This window comes from Lepidochelys kempii, chromosome 12, assembly GCF_965140265.1.
Source record: "Lepidochelys kempii isolate rLepKem1 chromosome 12, rLepKem1.hap2, whole genome shotgun sequence".
In the NCBI taxonomy this organism is placed as follows: domain Eukaryota; kingdom Metazoa; phylum Chordata; order Testudines; family Cheloniidae; genus Lepidochelys; species Lepidochelys kempii.
Genome location: NC_133267.1, coordinates 6,653,888 through 6,667,885, shown reverse-complemented (window position 1 = coordinate 6,667,885; position 13,998 = coordinate 6,653,888). Strand labels below are relative to the sequence as shown.

The window sequence follows — 13,998 nt, the reverse complement described above, 5'->3', positions numbered from 1 at the left end:
AAGTAAAAATAAGAATTCTGGGTGTATTGTCTAGCTAGTTGGCTTTATGGTAAATTTTACCACTGAACTTCTTGATTTGTACAGAGAAGGTGAGTCTGTCCAGGTGCTCACATGGAATATGGCATAAAGACTCATAGTTCTATGGCAAATTTGTAACATTAGCTTGGGGTTGTTCACGTTGTATATTTAAGTCTGAGAAAGTTCTCCTAAATGCTTGCACATAAAATTTGTTTTGTTGACATATAGCAAATTAATAGACAAAGCTAAAACTAAGCAGGAATTTTTAACACATTCTCTGTTCCTGAAATGAAGCCACACATGATGAACAATAATCTAAAAGTTTAATGAAAATGCTTTGGAATATGAAAGCCACTGCAGCAGAAGGCATATTATTCATTTAAACTACCCTTACAAACCAGATCAAAATATACCCAGGAATCAAAACCACATTTTCACCTACAATATTTGCACAGATTTTTTGACTTTTTAAATGTTTATATAGTGAAAAAATACTATACACTATCCACCAAAATGTAGGAAACTAAATAATGTACAAATCTTCATGGGATAAGAAATATTCAGGGAAGTTTCAATACTCTTATCAAAACTCAAGTTTTTACCTTGCAGTGTTAAGAGCAGTGGTGACTTCAGCTTTACTTGTAACATATCTGAGTTCCTTAAACATGCTGCAGTCTGTAAGAATTCTTAAGAGAAATCAAGATGCTGCTAATCAGCATTGACATGTATTTCTGCCCCCAGAGAAGCCCACATAGCTTCTCCGACGATCATTCTTGGGAGGGAGAAAACTTGTATGCATGATAGTAAATTGTGAAGAAGGTGTAAGGTAAAGGTCAGTAATTTCATATCCAAACTTTCCCTGTAAAAGAAGATCTTACAAGTGACAAATGTACAGTGTACACATGCATGTAATTCTTACAGTGGTATCCTACTCATTTAGCAGCATGGCCTTGCCATACATAAGCTTGTGAGGTCGGCACTACTAATTAGCGCATGAGTATTTGTTGAATGAGTGAACTTACATTTTAATACATTTTGGGACTGCCCCATGTAGCAAACACCTTATTTCTTCTTTATGCAAAGAAGAAGGGAAATGTTTCATGCAACCCAAATGAAATTTCTTGGTTCAGACACTAAACCAAAAGATCAATCACAGTACTTTCTATTGGCTGAGGACTGAACCAAAGAGATGACAAGCACAGTATTACAATAACAAGCATTGTGCAAAGCAGTAGCCTGCTTCCTTAGAGGCAGAGGGTCTGAGATCCAACAAAGGAATTGCAAAGATGATGTTAAAAATGTTGATAAGCCTATGAAACCAAGCTATGTTCATATGGTGACACATACACACCCCCCATTGAAAGAAATTAATTATACACTTGTTTGCATATCTCGGAATTTGGAACTCGGGAGAAGTCCTGTCTTTCAGTGCTGCAGTCAGTTATGCTAATTTTCTTTGCTGTTCTTTAGAACCACATCGGTTTTTCCATCATTTCCGCGTCTTACACAGCATCGCCTATGACAACTTTGCAACAAATGGGCAGGAATCTTGGCTTTTCTTTTGTTTGTTTTTAGTAAATTATGAGTCACATTTAGGGGGGGAAAACAACTGCAACCTTCAGAAGGGGCTGCACTGATATCTGATAAAAACAGACAGTAACCCTTCAGAACTGTAAAAAGCCAGTATTCGTTACTGCAGGGCTCCCTCACTGTAAGGCTGGATTTGGAGGCAAGAGGGTTGGCCGGGTATTTAGTGGGAATGTTTATAAAGGAGTTCAATAAATGTTGGACTTCCAAAGTGCAGAAGCTTTGTACAGTTCTAGGCCCTATGGCAAAGATCCTTATCAACAGCGGTCTTGTGGTCTAAGTACCCAAGAAAGGCAGAGCATATCAAGTTGGCTTAGTGAGCGATGCTACTAGCCATTGCACAGAAATCGGTAGCCAGTAAAAGCTTCTAGAGGATGCAGTTGTCTGGCTGAGACTCATGGCAGTGGCCTTCTAAGAAGGACAGGGCGTTGTTTGCTTCTCATTTCTTTTCTTCCTTTTCTGAAACCTCCACAGAAAGAATCTGTTCGTTGCTTTGTGGGGCAGAACTCAAGCGAATAAAGACTGAATTATCTGAAGATTTTGAGACGATCTCCTCCTCCTCTTCAGTGTGGTCACTTGATCTGCAGGGTGCTTTAAATGAATGATGGCGGACTGGTAATTTCAGCAGAACTGGAGTGGATTTGGGCTCCTGGAACACAAATAAATCGAAGTAAAAGTGATGAGGCCCTAGCCCATGATTGGGATCCTTAGGAACTACCACAGCATTGGTAATATGAATTAATATGTCTGGCAGAGAGAGAGAGAAAGGAGAATTTCAAGCCATTTTACTGAGTCCGAACTCATTATCAAGATTTTGTCTCACTATGATGTTTTCCTTTTTGGTATGGGAAGGTGAATTATATGCGCAAGAAACAGCTAGAGATCAAAGACTCACAGACTTTAAGGCCAGAAGGGACCATCGTGATCATCTAGTCTGACCTCCTGCACATTGCAAGCCACAGAACCTCACTCCTGTAATGGACCCATAACCTCTGGCTGAGTTACTGAAATCCTCAAATCAAGATTTAAAGACTTCAAGTTACAGAGAATCCACCATCTTCTCTCGTTCAGACCAGCAAGTGACCCAGGCCCCATGCTGCAGACAGAGGAAGGCGAAAAACCTCAAGGGTCTCTGTCAATCTGACCTGGGGGAAAATTCCTTCCCAACCCCAAATATGATGACCAGTTAGACTCTGACTTTGTTGGCGAGACCCACCAGTCTGACACCTAGGAAAGAATTCACTGTAGTGACTCAGAGCTCTCCCCATCTAGTGTCCTACCTCCGGCCATTGCAGATATTTGCTACCAGCAGTCACAGATGGACCACACGGTATTGTAGGCAATTGCATCCTACCATCCCCACCATAAACTTATCAAGCTCAGTCGTGAAACCATTTAGGTGTTCTGTCCCCTCTTCTCACTTTGGGGGCCTTCTTCTAGAATGTCACTCCTCAGCCGGTTGGAAACCTTTGTCTAATTTCAAGCCTAAACTCGTTGATGGCCAGTTTATATCCATTTCTTCATGTGCCAACATTGGCGCTTAATTTAAAGAACTCATCTCCCTAGCGGGTGTTTCTCTCTCTGACAGAGAGTGATCATATCTCCCCTCAGCCTTTGTTTAGTTAGGCTAAACGAGCCAAGCTCCTTAAATGTCCTCTTGTAAGGCAGCTTTTCCATTCCTCTGATCATCCTAGTAGCCCTTCTCTACACCCGTTCGTTTGAATTCATCCTTCTTAAACATGGGAGACCAGAATTGCGCACAATACTCCAGGGAGGTCTCATCTGTGCCTTGTATAATGGTAATAACACTTTCCCTATCTTCACTGGAAATGCCTTGCCTGATGCATCCTTGGATTGCATTAGCCTTTTTCATGGTCACATCACGTTGGTTGCTCCTAGTCATCCTATGATTGACCAATACACCCAGGTCTTTCTTCTCCTCTGTTGCTTACAACTGATATGTCCCCAATTTACAGGAAAAAAAATCTTGTTGTTAATCCCTAAATGCATGACCTTGCACTTTGCACTATTAAATTTCATCCCATTTCTGTTACAAAATAATCTGGATGACCTTGAAAGTTAGAGTATGATATTCTGGTCCTCCTCCATATTGGCAATACCTCCCAACTTCGTGTTGTCTTCAAATTATGTTAGCACATTCCCACTTTTTGTACAAGGTCATAATGAAAATATGAAATAAGATTGGTCCCAAGACTGATCCCTGAGGAACTCCACTAGTAACCTCCCTCCAGCTTGACAGTTCACCTTTCAGTTTGACCCATTGTAGTTTCCCCTTTAACCAGTTCCTTACCCACCTTTCAATTCTCCTATTAACCCTCATCTTCTCCAATTTAACTAATAATTTCCCCATGTGGAACTGTATCAAATGCCTTATGGAAATCCAGATAGATGAGCTCTACTTCATTTCATTTGTCTAAAAACATCAGTTCTCAAAGAAAAAGATCAGGGTGACCTGGCACCTTATGATAACCCTTGTTGTATTTTATCCCAATTACCTGTATGTCCATAACAGCTTTTTTTTTCTTCTTCAAAATCTGTTCCAAGACCTTGCATAGAGTTGAGGTCAAACTAACAGGCCTGTACTTTCCTGGATCACTTTTTTCCTTTCTTAACAATAAGTACTATATTAGCAATTTTCCAGCCATAGGGTATGAATTCCGAGTTTACAGATTAATTAAAAATCCTTGATATTGGGCTTGCAATTTTGTGTGCCTGTTCCTGTAATATTCTTGGATGGAGGTTATCTGGATCCCCCGATTTGGTCGTATTAAGCTGTTTGGCTTTGACCTTCACCTCAGATGTGGTCACTTCTACTTCCATATCCTTGTTCCCATGAGCCACCCTGCCACTACCCCTAAGCTCCTCATTATCCTTATTAAAAATTAAGGCAAAGTATTTGTTTAGGTGTTGGGCCATGCCTAGATTATCTTTCACCTCCACCCCGTCCTCAGTGCTTAGCTGTCCCACTTCTTTCCTTGTTTTGTTTTTATTTATATAGCTAAGAAACATTTTACTATTGGTTTTTTAAGTTCCTTTGCAAGGTCTAAATTTGCTTGGCTTTTGGCAGTTCTCACTTTTCCCTTACACTTTCTGACCTCCAAGATATAGCTTTCCTTGCTGATCCATCCCATCTTCCATTCCTTGTAGGCTTTCTACTTTCTCTTAATAACCTGTTTGAAGAGCATCTTCATCCAGTTTGGTCTGCCTTCCCTAGGAATTTTTCCCCCCTTGCTTGGGATGCAGGCTTCAGAGAGCTTCTATAACTCTGACAAAGTAATTCCAAGCTTCCACCACATTCAGATCCTTGAGTTCTTCAGTCCAGTCCACTTCCCTAACTACTCCCCTTAATTTTTTAAAGTTTAACCTTTTGAAATCGAGGACCTTAGTTGCAGATCTATTTTTGTTTATTCTTCCATTTTTAAATGGAATTAGCTCATGATCACTCAAACCAACACTGTCCTGTACAAACAGTTCTTCTGAGGTCTTCGCTACTTACCAATACTAAACCTAAAATGGCCTCACCTTTTGTTGGTTTGGTGACTATTCGGTGAAAAAATCTGTCCGCTATCACATCCAGGAATATCTGGGCCCTACTATTACTCGTAGTCCTTGTCCTCCAATCTATATCTGGAAAATTAAAGTCTCCTATAATCACTCAACTCCCAGTAGTATTTATTTCATTAGAAATATTTTAAAAGTCTCTATCTATATCCAAATCAGACCCTGGGAGTCTCTAGCAGACCCCAAGCACTATCTCAGTCGCATCTCCGATAGCTTTCTTCCCCAAAGTGATTTTGGCCCAAAACAGATTCCGTTTGATCTATACCATGATTTGTAATTTCTTTACATTCTGCCTTGCCATTGATACACAATGCGACTTCAAACACCTTTACTTTTATTTCTGTCCTTCCTGAACATCACACCCCCTCAATACCTGTGCGCCAGCCATGACGACTAGTCCACCAGGTTTCCATTATCCCTAGGATATCTCTCGTCACTTCCTGCACCAGTTGCTCTAGTTCCTCCATTTTGTTACCCGGCTCCTTGCCTTGATCTACAGGCATCTTAATTGTTTCTGCTTGGCTTTGCCCAGATTCCTCGTCTGATTAGGTACAGTCATTCTACTGGCAGTATCGCCAGCCTGACTGTTGATGCCAGAATCAATGACACTTTCTCCTACCCTGTTGTTCCTTTCTCCACTGCTGTATCCTCTCTTACTTGATTTTCCTCCTGCTCAATATTAGAATGAGGCTTGGAGATTACATGAGCATCTCTCAAACATTGCCCCCAAATTCCTACTTTAAAGCTCTTTTAATCTGTTGCCAACCTCCATCCCAGATGTCTATTTCCCTCCCTACTCAGGTGGAGTTCATCCCATGAGAACAGTCCTCTGACCACTGGGAGGCATTCATGGACAAACATCCTAAAGCCCTCCTTATTGCACCACTGCTTGACCCATCTGTTGATCATCGTCACCTTGTCTCGCCTTCGTTCTCCTCCTCTAGGGACAGGCAGAATCCCACTGAAGATAACCTGAGCCTCCATTTCTTTAAGCGTCTTCCCCAGCCTGGCATACCCTCCCCATTCATGCATTCTAATGAGACTCTAGAGGTATCATTTGTTCCCACATGAAGGACAATCAGTGGATTCTTTCCTTCTCCCATTAAGATAGTCTTCAGCTTCAGATCCACATCCTGTATCTTAGCTCCCAGCAGACAGCACACCTTCCTATTCTCTGGATCACCTTTGATGACAGGCCTGTCTGTTCTTAGTAGGGAGTCTGCAGTCATGTAGACCTGCAACTTCCTGGTGTTGGTGCAATTCTCCAGCCTTCCTCTTTCACTTCTTTCTGGCTGCAAATCCTGTTGTCTTTTGTTCTCATTTGCGGTCTTCTATCAGACATCCTCTATTCTCTCGAGGCTTTGAACTCTGGCTATGTCCCATGGACTTTTCCCCTCTTCCTGTAGGACTAGCTGCTCTTCTCTTCTTCCTTGCCCTCCCACCAGGGTCGTCCCTAGCTATTCTGGGGCCCTACGCAGCCCCCCCCCATGGGGGGAGGCCTCTGCAGGAGGGAAGCAGGCCCCAGGCCTCCGGGGGTGGGGGGGGAAGCAGGCTTGGGGGGGCAGGGGAAAACCACCTCCCAGCACTCACCAGCAGCACGGCTGGGGCCGGGTCGCTGCACTTCCCACCGCCGGCGAGTGCAGGCCCGGCCCTGCTGCAGAGTCGGAGGTGTAGGGGTGTGGCTGGGGGCAGGGGCCCTGGGGAAGAGTCAGAGCAGGGCTGGAGCAGCACGCAGCTGTGCAGGGCACCAGGAAATTTGTGCCCCAAATTTCCTGGTGCCCTGCGCAGCTGCATACTTTGCGTATGGGTAAGGATGGCCCTGCCTCCCACCCTCTGTTATGGCCCACTGCACCCCTTTGTTGTCCAACTCAGCAAACCTGTTTCTCAGCTCTATTTCTCCTTTGCTAGCCTGTCTTTTCCTCTGCCTTGTTCTTATAGCCATATGCTTACACCAGCCACTTCCTCATCCACCATCTACCCTCCCAGTTCTCCAGTCCAGCTTGCATCTGCAAGTCTCGAGATTTCCCTTCAGCCTCCCCTCACCTTCCCCCCCCCACCCAATCAAACCCCCTTCAAAACTCAGCCATAGTTTCCACCTGCATCTCCAAACCTTGGATCTTCTCTTTCAACAGATCTGTCCGGCAACACTTTAAACAAAACACCTGTCAGGTACCCTATCCAGGCTAATGTACATCCCGCAGGTTCCACCTCATTATAGTGCAAGTTAAGTGTGAAAGCTTTCTTTATATGGTTTAGTCATTGTACTTCAATTCTAATCTGAAATATCCCCAGGATTTATCCTAGTTTATCATAGTACTAGTTTTCCAACAATGTGTAACAGTCTACTGGGTAAGTTGCCAGCTGGATCTCTCTCTCTAAAAGCATAGGCCTCTCCAGCTTACATCAATTAGCTGGAAGCAGCAGCAGTCTCAGAAACCTCTTTACGCGGACCAGCTACTGGAGAAGGACAAAGACCTACCTGTGTTAATGTGGGTTATGAATGGAATGCCTTAATTACGGAATTCATTCTCCGTTACTATCCAGAATGTGTCGTGTATGTCAGCATCTATATTCTCTGCCACTTTTAACTATTCTTTCATTATTGTTGCAGCATTTAATTGTATGAAGCCTTCTTATTCTTTTACGAAGGACACTAGAAAGACATTGCATTGTTCTGTGTCTTTCTAGATACATATACGGCCCTCTTTACCATAGTAGCTTAAACACTACTACTAAGCAAAGACTTTCAGTTAGGATACTGTCTGTATAATATAGTGGTTATAATACACAGGTATATCTAATTAATAAAATCACAGTCCTTTAGCATAGTCATATTAAGGCTTTTACTTTCTTAAATTCAGCAAATCATATGAAGATAGAACCACTATTGAATCCTGGAGCATGACTTCTGCTACAGTTATACATCTACAAAGTTGGACCGATAAGATTTCCCTGTGGATGCTGGATATCTGGCTGTGTACTTGTCTGTCACTTTAACATAATATGGATTGGCTCTATGAATGTTACACAGTAGAGTGATTGTGTGATGTGGATATATGTCCACTGCAGACTAGAATGAGACCTAAATTTTTCACATTATTAGGATCTCCCCAAGTGAAAAGCTAATGTGTTCTCCTACTACATTAGCCCACTGGATTACAATGCCTTCCTGCAAGGGTTTCCTCAATCCATCTAGGACCACTGTTCCATTTATTCCATATTGCTCTCAAATTTAGTCTGACTTCATGTGAAATGAGTTGATTATCTCAGCTGATTTCCTGACGGACACATTTCTGTCCATGATTGCCATCAGTTGGTGCCCTTGTAGATAGTCCCAGCAGAAAAATGAAAGAAAGAATGAACGTGTAGATTGTGATTAGCCAGCGGTTCATTGTTGTTCAGCTGAAATATAGACTCTATGCTGTTTCTTGTTAAGTCTCCATCAACAGTGTTGCAAGATGATAGTTTCATTGTGAATGAAAGAACAAAAACTCCAATCCTTTGTTCTTACCTGCATAGCTTGCATTGCTTTCAGCTCTCTCAATTTCCATCTGATATGGGCAAGCTTTCCTTTGCCTCCAATCTTTCCTGCAGCTACCAGGGCAGCTTGAAAGAGTTTAGGTGTCCCAGGTCTTGGAGGAATGATAAGCGCATCTTTTGGCATGCCTTTTTCTTCTTTGGGTTTATTGTTATTTTTCAGCATTTTCCTAGAAAAAGAAAGAGACTAATTTTGTCCAGAGATATGCAATATTGGATTAATTTTCTAACACAGACAGTTCAGTTTTGCAGCAGTTAAAGGCACTCTCAAAACATTAGACTTGGTTGCAGAGTAGAGCTGGGAAAATTATGAGAAAAAAATCCCTGTGAATATGAAATTCAACAAAGACAAATGTGCAGTGCTACATTTAGGGAAGAAAAACCAAATGCACAAATACAGAATGGGGGGATAAGTGGCTTGGCAGCAGCACTGCTGAGAAGGATCTGGGAGCTGTGGTGGATCACAACCTCAACATGAGTCAGCAAGGTGATGCTGTTGCAAAAAATAATAATAATAAATTTAAAAAAATACAATTTTGGGTTGCATTAACAGAGACATAGCATGCAAGTCACAGGAGGGGATAATACTGCTCTACTCAGCGCTGGTTAGGCCTCAGCTGGAGTACTGTGTCCAATTTTGGTCACCAATGTATAGAAAGGATGTAGAGAAACTAGAAAGGATCCACAGGTGAGCAACAAAGATAATGAAAGGGATGGAATGCAAGCCATATGAGCTAAGGCGGAAGGAACTGGGTGTGTTTAGTTTGAAAAAGAGGAGATTAAGGGGGGATATGACAGCGGTCTTCAAAAACTTGAAAGGCTGCCATAAAAAAAGATGGAAAAAATTGTTCTCTCTTGTCATAGAGGGCAGGACAAAAAACTTCAAACTGCAGCATGACAGATTTAGTTTATATCTCAGGAAAAACTTCCTAACTGTAAGAACAGTAGGACAATGGAACAAACTGCCTAGGGAAGTCCTGGAATCTCCTTCACTGGAGGCTTTCAAAAGCAGGATGGATAGCCATCTGTCTTGGATGGAAAAGGAGTACTTGTGGCACCTTAGAGACTAACCAATTTATTTGAGCATAAGCTTTCGTGAGCTACAGCTCACTTCATCGGATGCATACTGTGGAAAGTATAGAAGATCTTTTTATACACACAAAGCATGAAAAAATGGGCGTTTACCACTACAAAAGGCTCTCTCTCCCCCCACCCCACTCTCCTGCTGGTAATAGCTTATCTAAAGTGATCACTCTCCTTACAATGTGTATGATGGAAATGGCCCACCTTGATTATCATACACGTTGTAAGGAGAGTGATCACTTTAGATAAGCTATTACCAGCAGGAGAGTGGGGTGGGGGGAGAGAAAGCCTTTTGTAGTGGTAAACGCCCATTTTTTCATGCTTTGTGTGTATAAAAAGATCTTCTATACTTTCCACAGTATGCATCCGATGCAGTGAGCTGTAGCTCACGAAAGCTTATGCTCAAATAAATTGGTTAGTCTCTAAGGTGCCACAAGTCCTCCTTTTCTTTTTGCGAATACAGACTAATACGGCTGTTACTCTGAAACCTGTCTTGGATGGGTTAGACACAACAAATCCTGCATCCTGGCAGGGGGCGAGACTAGATGATCCTGGCAGTCCCTTCTAACCCTGTGGTTCTATGATTCTGCTTTGGTTGTGTTTGTTCCCATGTTGCATTCACAGTTCCTGTGTACATTCGAGTGATAAAGTTTTAGTGGTACAAATGTGTACAGAAAACAAATTTAGTCGCATGCATCATTCTCTGCAGAAGCCAATTTTAAACGTGCATACACAAATTTCAGAGCCATATTATAGCTACATTAGCATGTACATATGTCCATGTCACTTGCACTTTGCCCACCTTCCCATGTCCCTCGGTCTACTTCTAACATTCCAGCATGCCAGCTAGGCAGTAGTAGAATTCCAGACCTCTGTGCTGCTGAGTTGAATAGAATGAAAATTAATTAATGAGATTAAATTACTAGAGGGGAAAATTTAGGCTGAATATCAAGGAATAATTTTTCCTCAGGATGTGGTAGCAGCCCCATTGCTTGACACGTTTAAACTTAGACCATACAAAACACCAGTAAACAGGGAACAATTCTGCAATGTCAGAGGAATAAACTAGATGCCCTAATTAGTCTTTTCCATTCCTGAAGTGTAAATGATATCCTGACACACCTAGGATGAAAAACAGCAATAAATTAGGAAAGGAAATTAATAGCATTCTCCTCAGAGGGGATTTTTAGTAGTCAGAATGTAATTACTTAAGACTCAATTGTGACACCATCCCCAAGGAAGGATAGTTACACTGCTGCACGAGTGGAACAGGAACCAGCCTGGGATTCTGAGAGTCCCAGGCTAGCACCCTGCTCTTGCTCCAAGAGGAGGTGGGAATAATCTGCTCACCTCTATACCTAGTTCAGTGTACTGGCCTTGACACATTGGCTCAGCTGCACTGGCTGGTGCATGAGTGGGGCGAGCCAAGGCTCTGCTCACTCCCCAGTACCATAAATGTGAAACAGGAAGTAGTCACTGTTCACCCTGTGTTGCTGCTTGTGATTTGGATTTTATATGTAGGGGAGCAAAGTGATTCCTAAAGTTCCTGCCTGCAAATTCAGCCCGTGTTGCCGTTTGGCCCTTACAGTAAGTTTTCTTGTAAAAAGTGCCATGGAAGTTTTAAAATGACCCCAATTATTAGTACCTCAGTTTAACATCCCATCTGCAAAACACCGATTCCAACAGCACCGCCATTAGCTCAATGCTAACTCAAAGAGAAGAGCACCATCTGCTGAAACATCAACAATTCCCATAGCACCTACGGTTTTCATCTCTCTCCAAGTCCCGATCAGGTTCAAGTCTGCTTCGTTTATGAGAACTGAGGCCCAAAAAGAAGATGTATGTATAGTCTGGGGTGCTTAGCATTGAAAATTTTCCCTTAACATTTTGTAATTTCTCCAGTGTGCATCCCCAAAGATCACCTGTTCTTTCAGAGTTTGAAAATTGTACTATATCTGCATGTTTATGAGAAATGACATTTTAGCAACATCCTGTCACTCACCTCGCCTTCTTACGCAGCAGCTTCTGAGATTCTGGATAATGCACCAAAATTTCATTCAAGTCCTTCTTCTCCAAGATGAAAAGGTTAGTAAATCCATGAGCCACAACATTTGCTGTGCGACGATTTCCACCTCCCACTGCCAACAAGCTAATTAAAATACCAAGAGATGTTAAAACTATTGTATGTTGGGCCAATACAGTTTTTAATCATTTAAAATCTGAGCTTTCACACGGTTTGATAGCAGAGTTTGTTGCAGGAGACATGTCGCTACTGTACTTGGAGCTCAACTTTTGCCAACCGTGACATTTTACGCATCTAACATTTTAAGTGTTTTGGTGATACATTGGTATGACAGGTTTCAGAGTAGCAGCCGTGTTAGTCTGCTAGTCCGCAAAAAGAACAGGAGGACTTGTGGCACCTTAGAGACTAACAAATTTGTTGAGCATAAGCTTTCGTGGCCTACAGCCCACTTCATCGGATGCATAGAATGGAACATATAGTAAGAAGAAATATACACACGTACAGAGAAGGTGGAAGTCGCCATACAAACTGTGAGAGGCTAATTAGTTAAGATGAGCTATTATCAGCAGGAGAAAAAAACTTTTGTAGTGATAATCAAGATGGCCCATTTAGACAGTTGACAAGAAGGTGTGAAGATACTTAACATGGGGAAATAGATTCAATATGTGTAATAACCCAGCCACTCCCAGTCTCTATTCAAACCCAAGTTAATGGGATCTAGTTTGCATATTAATTCAAGCTCAGCAGTTTCTCACTGGAGTCTGTTTCTGAAGCTTTTCCATTGCAAAATTGCCACCCTTAAGTCTTTTACTGAGTGGCCAGAGAGGTCGAAGTGTTCTCCTACCGGTTTTTGAATGTTATGATTCCTGATGTCAGATTTGTGTCCATTTATTCTTTTGCGTAGAGACTGTCCAGTTTGGCCAATGTACATGGCAGAGGGGCACTGCTGGCACATGACGGCATATCTCACATTGGTAAACGTGCAGGTGAACGAGCCCCTGATGGCGTGGCTAATGTGATTAGGTCCTATGATGGTGTCACTTGAATAAATATGTGGACAGAGTTGGCATCAGGCTTTGTTAAAAGGACAGGTTCCTGGGTTAGTGTTTTTGTTGTGTGGTTGCTGGTGAGTATTTGCTTCAGGTTGGGGGGCTGTCTGTAAGCGAGGACTGGTCTGTCTCCCAAGATCTGTGAGAATGAGGGATCATTTTTCAGGATAGGTTGTAAATCTTTGATGATGCGTTGGAGAGGTTTTAGTTGGGGGCTGAAGGTGATGGCTAGTGGTGTTCTGTTATTTTCTTTGTTGGGCCTGTCCTGTAGTAGGTAACTTCTGGGTACTCTTCCAGCTCTGTCAATCTGTTTTTTCACTTCAGCATGTGGGTAGTGTAGTTTTAAGAATGCTTGATAGAGATCTTGCAGGTGTTTGTCATTGTCTGAGGGATTGGAGCAAATGCGGTTGTATCTTAGAGCTTGGCTGTAGACAATGGATCGTGTGGTGTGTCCTGGATGGAAGTTGGAGGCATGTAGGTAAGTATAGTGGTTAGTAGGTTTCCAGTATAGGGTGCTGTTTATGTGACCACTACTTATTAGGACAGTAGTGTCCAGGAAATGGACCGCTTGTGTGATGGCCATCTTGATTGTCACTACAAAAGTTTTTTTCTCCTGCAGATAATCGCTCATCTTAACTAATTAGTCTTTCACAGTTTGTATGGCAACTTCCACCTTCTCTGTATGTATATATATTTCTTCTTACTAGATGTTCCTATATGCTGTAGCCCACGAAAGCTTATGCTCTAATAAATTTGTTAGTCTCCAAGGTGCCACAAGTCCTCCTGTTCTTTTTATGGGTATGAAAATCACTACATAAAAGTGATTTTATTGTAGTTATTTTATAATATTGTTCTTTAAAAACTAGTTTTATAGACAGAAAAGTACCCACTACTAGTGTGTTACAAATCACTACGGCACTCTGGGCTGCTCTGTACAAGCATTGGATATTAACAATAGTAGTGACTACATACTACTGTAGAAACCACCTTTATGTAGGATAACCAGGTCAGCATTTTAGTTCCACCCTTCTTTATTACCACTGCAGAGTATGTAGATCATGACCACCAGGGATGTATAGATTTTTTTAAACTATAACATTGTTTTCATATTTGTATCTC

The 13,998-nt window shown here is 42.0% G+C and overlaps 1 protein-coding gene across 2 annotated transcripts in view; it reads right to left on the bottom strand.

Annotated features, from left to right (window-relative positions):
• Positions 1-359: 359 nt before the first annotated feature.
• The window catches only part of CNGB1 (cyclic nucleotide gated channel subunit beta 1), a 91,205-nt gene continuing 77,566 nt past the window's right edge, over positions 360-13,998 (bottom strand). For both annotated transcript variants that reach the window (XM_073307380.1, XM_073307381.1), the window contains 3 exons: positions 11,810-11,956; positions 8,699-8,894; positions 360-2,254 (listed from right to left, as the gene is read on the bottom strand). In XM_073307380.1, the coding sequence (XP_073163481.1) occupies positions 2,045-2,254; positions 8,699-8,894; positions 11,810-11,956 (553 nt within the window). In that variant the 3' untranslated portion in view covers positions 360-2,044. The remainder of the gene's footprint in view (positions 2,255-8,698; positions 8,895-11,809; positions 11,957-13,998) is intronic.